Source organism: Ammodytes marinus (assembly GCF_949987685.1).
Source record: "Ammodytes marinus genome assembly, chromosome: 19".
NCBI classification, from domain to species: domain Eukaryota; kingdom Metazoa; phylum Chordata; class Actinopteri; order Uranoscopiformes; family Ammodytidae; genus Ammodytes; species Ammodytes marinus.
Window position 1 is genome coordinate 10,917,501 of NC_137223.1, and position 12,500 is coordinate 10,930,000.

The 12,500-nt window shown below is 40.3% G+C and overlaps 1 protein-coding gene across 1 annotated transcript in view; it reads left to right on the forward strand.

The window, feature by feature from the left end:
- The window catches only part of lama2 (laminin, alpha 2), a gene marked incomplete at its 5' end in the record, with an annotated part of 158,628 nt that overhangs the window by 26,605 nt on the left and 119,523 nt on the right, over nt 1–12,500 (forward strand). The window contains one exon of the mRNA XM_080048250.1: nt 3,330–3,494. Coding sequence (XP_079904376.1) covers nt 3,330–3,494 — 165 coding nt within the window. The remainder of the gene's footprint in view (nt 1–3,329; nt 3,495–12,500) is intronic.

A 12,500-nucleotide genomic window follows, 5' to 3' on the forward strand; every position in this document is an offset into this window, starting at 1 on the left:
ATGAAACAAAAAACATAAATAAATAAAATGGAGTAAAATAAAAGAGGGGAGGGGGTAGCTACTCTGCTATTGTTGTAGTTGGCTTCTTAAACAAATTTAAGAAGGGGGCACCATATTTTGTAAAATGTATTCTCAGATCCCTGGGTAGTGTAACGTATTTTCTCTAGATTCATACATGACATAATGTCTCTAATCCAATGTGAGTGGGAAAGAGGAGCAGGATCTTTCCACTTGAGTAAGATAACCCTACGAGCAAGTAACGAGGCAAAGGCCAGTACCTTCAGCTTCACTTTAGGCAAGCCCGAATTTAGTTTTAGATATGTGGATACGATGTACTACTTTAAATTGCACAAGAGAATGTCGGGCTTTGTGATGACATTTTGAGGGACAGCCCAAAACAGGGGAAGCTACAGTATCATGGTCTTTTTAATCTCTCTGTGCTGTACCACCAACATTTACATAACAACAAGTGGTCGTTACATCAGAAATTTTAATCTGCAAATATGCACAGATGACCTATGTAACATGAACTTGATTTTCTTTCTTTTCTATTGGTTCCAAGTCCGTTGTGGACATTTAGATCATTGCACATGATCTTCCTGAGCAGACTGTTCCACTGTTTTCATGGAATTGTAGATGTTCAAATTTCCATTTTTATATGAGCATTTTAAGACAAGTCATCCATATTGGTTGGATATTGATATTGAAAGTGATTATTTTGCACTCATTGCATCGTCTTCTGTTATTTTCCTGATTTTCCATTACATGAATAGGCATGCAAACACGCCTGCAAGGAAGGTGAATCACTTCACTGATTACCCCAAGTGTATGTTCCTCAACCAAGAGTCTTGAATAGTTTGTTTTGTGTATTGTATTTGTATTGTATGTTTTTCTGAGGACCCCCTCGAAAACGAGATGCTACATCTCAAGGGGCTTATCCTCAAATAACATTTTAGTAAATAACTTTCAGACTTCAGAACAAAATACAAAATAACAAATTGGAACGGAATATTTTGAATAGCTAAAGTTAAAAGCATCTGAAAGAAAGTCACCGTTGAATCAATGTGCAGTAGTAGTCAGTAGCGGTAGAAGGTATGAGAAGGAAAGAGGAGAGAAAAAGAGAATGAGAGAGGACAAGACTGAAGAGAGGAAGGAGAGAGACAAGACAAGAGGCAAGAAAGGAGGGAGAGAGGTGAAAAGAGGAAAACAGTTTTTGACTGACAGGCGGGGTGGGAGAGGAGGGGAGAGGAGACGTTGACAGGATGACAGGCCTGATTTAGACACCGATAGTGTGTGTGTGTGTGTGTGTGTGTGTGTGTGTGTGTGTGTGTGTGTGTGTGTGTGTGTGTGTTCAAAAGGGGAGTCCAAGGTCAGGTTAATTGCAACGACAAATGTGTGTCTGGCTGTCTCTCGTTCTCACACACACATACACACTCAACACACGCGCACACACACACACACACACACACACACACACACACACACACACACACACACACACACACACACACACACACACACACACACACACACACACACACACACACACATACAGCCACATGCTATATATCTGTTCTTCGGGAGTTGAGGAAAAAAATCTCTCTTTCCAGGTGTCAGTTACAAGACTTCATGGTTGACATGTGTGACAGAGGTACAAAACCTTTACACATATCGCCAGTTTTACATTTTTGTTGACAGAAGCTCTCATTTTGTTTGGGTGCAACCTTAAAATACCCCCAAAAAGTTTTCAAGAATGCATATGCTATCTTGGCACTACCATAACAAAATACTTTAAAAAATATTTCCCATCACTTATCATCGTAAAGTGATCCTCTGTTTAATAAACCACTGTGACATTGTGTCAATTCGTGCAAATATATAGAAATCGAAAACTATGTTTCTCTCCGACCCACAGTGCAATAAGTACAAAGGATCAAACAATTATAAGAACTATTTACAATAAATACATTCTAAATTATGCAAAACCAATTAGTAAGAAAAGTAAAAATATTGTAAAATTCTATATAAAAAGAAATGAATAAAAAATGTGTTCAGCTTGTATAAACAAGTTGGACTATAAGACATACAATCTTTTTCAATCTTTTCTGTCTTAGTAGACGGATTGTAACATATATTTTTTTAACCTTATGTAGGCCAAGGATGTATAGGACAGAGGGTGAGGTACGCTGTCAATTCAATAAAACTGGCTTGACTCAAATGACTTTTGTGGCTACAGGATTTGTTTATTGTTTAACTTTGCATCCACCCTATTTGGCAGAATGGTCCCCTCCACCCAAACAACAATGCAGGACTCTTTAGGGAATGGGACACTCCCCCCAAGGGCTTTACACAGTCCACTCATCATTTCGATTTTTGTTGATGCACACAGCTCCAAAACAAAGACAAGCCAGAGTTGTGTTACAGGACTGTAGAGTGTGTAGGGGCAAATCTACTGAGACAGCAAATATAATATTATGTAGTAAGAAACAGCAGAGCATAACCACCAGCTGGGCGCTTTGAGTAAAAGCTTGTCAGATTATAAAGTCCATCTACAAGGAACATCACTGGCAACGTCCTTTAATGTGTTCTCTGTCAGATTGCTTCTGTTTTTGCTGACAGTAAGCACAACTTTGTTTGGGGCAAGAATTCCTCTTCTTTATCAAGCATGAAGGTCAGTGCTACCGTTTGAAACTTTCCGGATATACAGTTAAAATAAAAATAAATAGCACTGAAGTCCTTTCAAAAACTCAATTTTGGTTGGAATTTACATAAAAGAGAGCAATTCAGAAATAGTTATGTTGATTACCATGTTTCAACAGTTTTCACCTCAGCACGACTCAGTTTGAGTGAGGGTCAAAAGACCGGTGGAAATTTTGCCATCACAAAAAGTTGAAAATGAAAGCGCAATACTTGTGGAAGCTTTGCTGCAACAGATGCACTGTAAACGGCTGATGTTGCTGCAAAAGGCCATACGCATGTATGTGCATTCTCAGAGGGAATATAATGTCAAATATAAACAATTAAAGGGGCAGTCAGCGATTATGGAGAACGCCTGTTGTCGACATCATTTTTTTTTTCAAAATTAGTGATGCAAAACCCCTTTTCCAAATGACCAAAGCTTTTTAATAATTTTCACGCTACACAATTTCTGGCTTTTGAATTTCAAACCGCTGCCCTTTAACTTTCTGTGTCAACTTTGAAATGAGAAAGGAGACATAGTGAACTATGTCTATTAACACTGAATAGCAGCCTTCCCACGTTGATATACGTGTAATAAAGAGTTTTGTCATTAGATTGAGGTATAAGTAAAGTTGTGTGTTGTTATGCAGGAGTCCACCCTGACAGGCTGGCACCTGGTTGGAGATACAGGAGGCAGAGTGTGGTCGGTTCACAGACAGACGCCTCCCTATCTGAGCGTGCGACACTCGGACGTTGTGAACGATCTGGGCTCCGCCTACTACTGGAACGCACCTGGACTATACCTGGGAAACAAGGTGAGAATCACACACACACACACACACACACACACACACACACACACACACACACACACACACACACACACACACACACACACACACACACACACACACACTCATATGTTAACGCATTCTGTTTATATACTCTGCACATTGGAAAGGGCTTTAAACATTGTCTTTGACACAATATCATATTCCCATAAACAGAAGCTTTTACACTTAACGATGTAGTCAGCAATTCTGGAGAATGTGACAAAATAACCGTTGGTCAAAATCAGTAAATATCTCCTCGCGATCCGCTACCTGTCTGTACTGTGTGTGTGCCGAAATAAATCCGGTGTTAATACAGAGCCTGGGTTCTGAAAACGGGCATGTTACTAGCTGTGGTGGGGCCCCTTAGTTTACTGTACATACCCTTTAACAAGTGATTTTGTCATCAGGCGTTCTCCAGAATCACTGACTTCACCTTTAAGGAAAGGCGTCCGTCCACTTTGCTTGGATTTGTTTGCTGTTGTACTGTATTTGACAGCTTCAATGTGTCTATGTTTTGTAGCTTTAAAAAAAAATATTTGCCTGTACAGACCCACACTGACAACTGGGGAATTTGATGAACACAGCAAATGATATTTAATTATATTTAATTACACCTGTGATTATTTCTGTAATAGGTGAATTAATGAAGGCATCTAGGGTATTTTATAATATCACTGCCCTGGCACCATTATTTTAAAAGTCTAGAAATAAAAATAAATAAATGAAAGTCATAATAATTAGTCAAAATAAAGTTTGAGTTGTTAAATAAACTTAGCTAGAGAAATACTGTCTAAATTACAGTAACATTTCAGAATGCTAACAAACTGCATAACAGTGCACACACATTAACTGAGTTCAATAACACTTCAAAATATAATGTTAAAGAGACTTTGTACTGGATGGATGGACACACAAAACATAATTAACATTTTCAAATGTTCATATGTTAAGATGGTGAGAGAGAGAGAGACCATTTTCGGAGTTGTTTTTTATTATTCAGAAGGTGTCACACTAACAATCAGACCGCTGAAGGTCACAACAGTAACTCAGTTGTAGTGTTGTTCTGTGTTCCAATCTGATTATACTGAAATAACTCCGAGGTGAGCTGCAATCTAATGTGTGATCTGTCAGGTTATCTTCAAGTGACTGCTAACTGACTGCTCGCATCACAACAATAACATCTTGTACCAATTTAAAGGTGGACTCAACGATTCTGGCGAACGGTCCAGTGATACACACAGCCTAGGCTCTGTAAACTGGTATATGCGATGTGCCCATTTACAGAGCCCAGGCCGCGTATTAACATCGCATTTTCCTTCAGCACGCACACAGTACTGACAGCGGATCGTGAGGAGATATTCACTGATTTTGACAAAAAAGGGATTTTGATAACTAGTTTTCTCCAAAGTGGCTGACTCCACCTTTAATCAGTCTAATCAGTGCATTGACAGGCAGACATGTCAAAGCATAAATGAGATGACATCATTATCAGAGGCCTGACTGTATTCCCATAATCCTGTTTATGATCTGCAAAGCTTATACCCCCCTGGATGTAAGTCTGCTGAGAAGAATGTATCCTGCTGGGACCCCCCTCTGTATACTTCTATGTCAACCCTTTGAATTTGTTCTGTGTTTTCTTTTTTTTCTTCTGTGTGCCACGCGCTTTAGACTTTATCACTCCAGCTGGCAAATAGCCGCAGTCCATGTTTTCTGAAGTGGAATTTGCTGCCCTAATACTACTAGCAACAACAACAACAGCTAGACTGACTGTGATGTTAGTCTGGGTGTCATGGCTTCCAGGAATATACCACAGAATTTCATTAGGGTTGCACCCTGCAGGGCCTAGCTTGTCATCTCACTTCTTTGTCTGAACCTCTACCCCTGCCACTACCCCCCTCCTCCCTCCCTCCCTCCCTCCCTCCAACCATCCCTCCATCCGTGCTTCTTTTCATTGTTCTGCTCCTCTAACTCTCACTCCGTCTCTCCAGGATTCTCCGTTTTCTTTCCACCTCTCCCTCTCTTCCTAAATCATCTCCCTCCACTTCCCACAAGCTCTCTTCTTCTCTCTCTCTCTCTCTCTCTCTCTCTTTCTTTATTTCTGTCTCTCGCTGGCTATGTCTCTTAGGGTAAACACTGTGCTTTGCCTGTTGATCTCGATAATCAACAGTGTTTTTCTCTTAGCACGCACGCACACACACACACACACACACACACACACACACACACACACACACACACACACACACAAACACATACACATTCTTTTTAAACACATACTCTCTCTCACACACACACACACACAAATGCACACAGGCACGCACACACACTCCCAGGCCTATATAAGTCAGATAATGATGTGTTTTGGAGGCATTAGGGACAGCGGAGCAGAACCGAATGCCTCCAAACATGGGAAACAAACAAATTACCACTGTGTGCGTGTGTGTGTGTGTGTGTGTGTGTGTGTGTGTGTGTGTGTGTGTGTGTGTGTGTGTGTGTGTGTGTGTGTGCGTGCGTGCGTGCGTGCGTGAGTGTGTGTGTTGTGTGTGTGTGTGTGTAATAGCTAGAAGCAGTGTAGTGCGAGTGCTGTATGAAAAAGCATTTCTTTGCTTCAGTCTCTGATCGTGTTACAGAGATAGATGCTATGTGACTTGACTAGACGACTCTCACTCTCTCTCACACACACACACACACACACACACACACACACACACACACTTTGGTATGTTACGTTAGCGTGCATCATTGTAAGTGACAGGCTGTTTGTGTAATGACAAGCCAGCAGTGGATATATAAGAGCACAAATGTGTGTGTGATAAGTTTCTTAATTCTCTTGCATGACCTCCTATATCATTAATGCCAAGGATGCTCATTGTCTTCAGTGCGCTCGGTGGATAATCATTGGTCCAGAAGTGTGCACTGATGTTCATTGGGTATTTTATCGGCTGTGTAGGTCTAAGGACTATACTCATTCACAAGGATTGAGCCATTATTCATCATTATAGTGTGCACTGTTCAAAGACAGTTTTTTTTGCCATGTTCCCTTGGTTATTTGGCAGTGGAGTGCAGATAAGTGGGTATAGTTCAGCCAAATATAAACTTGAGTATGAGAGTGTCGCAATATTTGAATGAAGTGCTGATCAAAAAAGAAAAATTTAACTTTATTTTGCATGTACTCTATTCATAATACATCATACTGTTGATACAAATGTGTAAACATAATGTATTGACTTTCCTCCAAAATTGGATAAAAATAGTCACTGGCATTCACCTTCAGTAATGGCTGATTCATTCTTGAACTTGGATAAGCAGTGGGCAAAATGATCCTCGCTTGGGGTTCAATGAATTGGCTTCGATATACACCAACATTAAATCCAAAATCTTTATATTTTGAGGTTTCGTTAGTGTGTGAAGGTCCACATCTTCTGTACCCCTCTGACAAGAGTTTCTTTTAAAATGTCAAGATTTTTCTGAGCAGTCAACTGGTGAAAAGAAAAAAAAAGTTGAATATCGAAATAATATATTTTTTTTGCTTTCAGTGACTATATACTATGTCAACCTTCAAAAGCCGTATGCATCGTGTACCCAGATTTACCAACAGATTCACCGTCAACATAGATAAAAGGCTCAAGAAAAACAAGAAATGCTCATCATTTTGACAGGGATGGACGGAAAGAGAGAGAGAGTGAGAGAGTTCTGGGAGATAGAAACAGGGAGATTGAAGGGCTGATGGATGAACTCGGAGAGAGGAAACACATCTTTTGCTGACAGCGGATGAAAGAAGGGAACGCTCCGAAACATCTTGAAACTTGACAGACACAAACACACAGCTCAGCTTGTGATACATGATTTCAGCCTCACTCTCCCTCCCTCTCTCTGCCTCACTCTCCCTCTCTCTGCCTCACTCTCCCTCTCTCTGCCTCTACCTTCCACAACTTTTCTCCAACCAATTTTTCTTCTTGTCTTCTACATTGTCCAATAAAGAAGAAGTACTACAAAGTAATAATCATTTTTAAGAGGAAAAAAAACCTGCTACAGCTGAAAAAAAACCGGAGGCAAAGAGTGTTTAGAAAAATGCTCCGATTTCACCTTGGCTTATTGAAGTTGACACATCAAAGTTGTGATGAATGAACCCTGCCTTAAAAGTGTTTCTGTGAAATACGTTTGTAGGGGGGAAATTCTCTCTCCCTTTTTTTTTTCTTTTGTTACACCTTCGAGGCTGGAGGAAGTGCCTTCACATCAATCACAATGGATTTACCACAGATTTCATCAACCAAATCATTTTCCGTCACACACACACTTTTTTGTTCGCTGAGAGTGTGCGCCAAATCTTAACACAGCAACCCCATTGCCTATAGGAAAAAAAATAATAAATAATTACACTCTCCAGAATCTGGGAAGCACTTGTTGTCAAAATACATTTAAATAAAACATAAGTGAATATCTCTTCTCTGTCAGCTACCTGTCTATAGGTAGAAATGCGCTGGAAATAAAATCCGGTGTTAATACAAAGCCTAGGCTCTGTAGATAGGTATATAAAGCAAATAGTTTGGACAGACCCACTATAGCTAACAAGAATGCTATCGATATAGGCTAAATAAGCGACTGATCGTCTTATACTTTGCCTTTGATAATGACTTGGTTCAACACTTATTTAGATATTGACCGGCTTATTGTCACACTTGCTTACAGTAGCCTACTTATAAAAACACATGCTACATGTAGGCCTATTTTCATAGCAATAAATCTTGACCTATATATCGATAGCATTGTTGCTACCTACAGTGGGACGGTCCTAGACAATTTTATATCAGTTTCCAGAGCCAGGGCTTTGTATAAATTGTGGATCATGAGGAAATATTCACTGATTTTGACTACACATTGAGTTGCTACAGTGCAATATTAAGATAAAAATGGCTAATTCTCTGTATATCAGTCTCATTACCTGTATGCAACAGTGCAGCAGTAGACTCTCCACTGTCTGAAAACCACTATCAACATAGGATATTGGGTGTATTTTCCTTGCTATTGTCTGTTGCTTCAAGTCAGATACACAGGGAGCTGCTGGAGTTGACTTTCAAAAGGCGGCGAGCTGTGGGAGTGCAGAACAATAATTGATCGGCTCTGAGAGGCTTGAATCAAATGAGTGAGCTGGTCTGAGTCATCTTCCTGGATGGGACGTGGCATACTGAGTTACGGTCCGTCAAACTTTCTCTCCTCCACCAGCAGTGTTAATTATCATGTCATAGCCCTGCACTAAATCGCTTCCTTCTGTAGCCATACTATTTCAAGTGGCACAGACAGGTTTTCCGTGCTGTTTCGAGTGTAGACATTGTAAAAACAGTTCATCAAAAGAAAGTATTTTTGCCATAATGTTTAAAGGAACCATATTACTATTAGTTGAACCCTTTGTTTAAAAATAAAGAAATACATAAATAATGGACATCTTAAAGATGGAGACACTATTTCTGGAGAACGCTTGTGGTCAAAATGACTTTTTTTTCTAAATCAGTGAGTATCTCCTCCCTATCTGCTACCTATGCTTACTGTGTGTGTGTATCAACACTCACTGGATTTCATTTAGGGGCACACACGTACACAGGTAGGGAATATTCATTGATTTGGACAAAAAAGTGATACTGACAACAAGCATTCAACAGAATCGCTTACTTTGCCTTTACACTTAAATGACTCAAACTAATCGAAACTAATAGGAACCGAAACCGCACCACGAGATCACGAAGGAACCCCTTGCCGCCCTGATCCCTCTAGTGAAGTGGAAAGAGCACAAGTCACCACCACCTGTGTGACCCCCTTCACTTCATCTGAAGGGAAATCCCACGCAGAGCACCTCAAACCAGCCAGCTGACAACTGAATCTGCCATCACATACAGGGTCCATGCCCTCAGAATGACCCCCATAACCCCCAACAAACAAACACATAGGCCCCCCCTCTGTCCTGTGTTGTTCCAGATGCATGATGTCCAAGGCAAGTTGCTTCCAAACAACACAGTGCAAGGACTTTCTTTTGTTTTCACCAAACGTATATCAATGGCACACACAGAAGGTCACTGTGGTTGTAAGCTGTTTCAGCATTCCTCTGTCTATTGGTCCATCTGGAGTCAATCTCACCCTGCTGCTAGGAACAACAATACTGTGTGTGTGTGTGTGTGTGTGTGTGTGTGTGTGTGTGTGTGTGTGTGTGTGTGTGTGTGTGTGTGTGTGTGTAACCGGTATATAAACAGAGTGAAAACTCCTGATACCATTTGTAAACCACATGCATTAGAAAAGCGATCCAGGTGTGTTTATATTGTATGTACCCTTGTGTGTTTGTCTTTGTTTCACTTGGTGTGTGTGTGTGTGTGCATGTCTGCGTGTCTGTTTGTGTGCAACACAAGTTAATTTGTTTTCTGAAGCTTTTACTTACAATCTGGTCTTCATTTCCCAAAGGATGATTTCCTTTATCCCCATAACATCAATGGCACTGTTGATCATGTATCATCAGCCAACCTGAGCCATGCTGTGAATCACAGCCGTGCTGATATACAGTGCAACATCACTGCCTCTCGTGTGATATTGCTTAAATAAAGCTTGAAGAGAAATTCCGGTCCATAAATCATTTCACATGAAAAAAACTTTTGACGCTTAATCTTTAAACTAAAGTGAGTGGACAAGAAGTCATTGAACTGCTAGTAGGGAGTAACTGTTGTAAGTGTCACTGTGTTAGCTGAGTTGGAGCATTTACACAAGTACACAACTCTCCGTGTACGTGAAAGAAAAGTGTCTCCTCACTGTCATTTGTGTACGAAAGGTTGTTTTTAGGCGTTTGTTCTCTGCAAAAGAATAACGGTATTAGATTAAGGACGCACTCACTCTTGTAGGTCATTAAAATGCTCTATAATTGGTTATTTGAAAGTTTTGGAAAAGTATCACACCAGGGCCCTTGTGGGAACCATGGAGGAGGACTGAGGTCGATATAGTGACTCATTTTCACACCTCTTCTCCATCCATGCCAAACCCACTCCTTAGTACAATTACATCTCCTAACTTTATTCCCCTTGTGTACTCTCATCTCTCGTTTCCTCCCTCATATGAAATATTTTTCTGTGTTTGTGTGTGTCTTTCTCCTCTAGTTCCGCTGCACCTTATCCTGTCTATTATTTCTTTACTCCTATCTGTCCGCTTCCATCCTTTCTTTTTCAATTCTCTCATTCCTGGCCTGCGTTCCAAATCATATTGTTTTTATGTTTACTATAATACATACTAAAGCATGCTGGTTTCCAAATTGGAAAATGCTATTGGTCGTTTTACGGCATCCTGGTATTTTTGGCATACTGCATTTGACATGCATGTATTGGAACATCCTTGATACTATTCTGGCATACTAAATAGTATGAAAGTATGGGTAGAACACGGGCTAGTTTCTCAGTGTCTCTCTACACTGTGTCCATTTCCTTTTCATTCAGCGCAGCGGTACTAGCAAAAAGGATGTACGTTTGCACTGCAGCATGCAAAATAAACTGACGTCCAACCCGGAAAGCACAAAAATTCCCATTTCAACAATGTATTAGGCTCAACATTTGATTATTTAGCTTTAATTTTAACTCTATGTATGAAGACAAATTACTTTTTATAAGCTGATTAACTCGTGGCAAATTGTTGACCTTAATGAAGCTTGTGTCGGGTTGGTGCTCAGGGATTTAACAGCGAGGATCATGTCTTGTTCTTCATATTGTGTCCACTAATAGAGTAAATAACAGGCTTATGGGACTCTCAGGGGGGATTTGACTCAAGTCTATTATAGCAGTGTGTATGTCTGCTTGTCTGAGTGGTTTTTGTGTCCCTTCGTTTTCACTCCCCATAATAATTCCCTTTCTATCTCTATCTCTCTCTCTCTCTCTCTTTACCCATAATTCCCGGCTCCTGCTGTGCTATTCTGTTGCTCGTCTCTCTTCTCTTCTCTCTGTTTTGTTTCTTTTATTTCCTCTCATCCCCCCCTCCGGGGTAGATAGGGGTAATCAGCTTTTTTGCCATGACAAAAAGCCTTGATTGTTGTCCAGGTGGAGTGGCTGGCTGGCACCAGACAAATGATTTGAGAAATGTCAATACATTCAGAGTGTTACGGTGACGACAGGCAGGCAGGCAAGCAGGACCCAAATGCAAGACGTTTCAAATAAAGGTAATTTATTGTCCAAAAAAACACAAAAACTCCAAAAAGGCAAAACGGCAAGGCACATGGAACACAGGGACAGACTCACCAACAGGTACAATGCTCGGACAGGGAACAAAGAAACACTGGGAGTTATATACACACACACACAAGACAGGGTAGACAACGAGGGACAGGTGAAACACATTAGGGAAGGGAGCAGTAATCAAACAAGAGGGAAGCTTGACAGGACATGGGAACAAGACAGACGTACCAAAATAAAACAGGAAACCCGGGTAACACCAAAACAAGACAAGAGAAAGACAGACCATGACACAGAGGGAGTAAATGACTCAAATGCTGGTTGTGCTAAGTGGCCAGAGAATGATACACATCAGTGGCATAAGTGCAGAGAGCTGTTCTAGTTCTCAGTTCAAGAGATAGTATGAGTTACCGAACAGTTAAAACACACAGAGAGAAAAGGCAAACTCATTCACTCACATATTGCAATACCGTTTATGCACAAGCTGATGAGTAAAAGAATGGAATACAGACCTATGCAACCATTTGGTCTTCTATCTACTGTTCCTTCCGATAGACAAATCTGAGGTGTCATGAGATGATTTATGAGTTGGAAAGAATGTTAGACCAAAACATACTTCTGCTTCAAAAGGATTTTTTTTTTCCATTTTTACCTATTCCAGTTTTAAAATATATAGAAAATACAAAGATATTTTATACACAGTAAAATATATAAACTTTGAAGGGAAATCACTCTTTGCTTAAAGCTATAGTGCGTAACTTCTGTTGGCCCCGTGAGGAATTCTGAATAATTACAACAA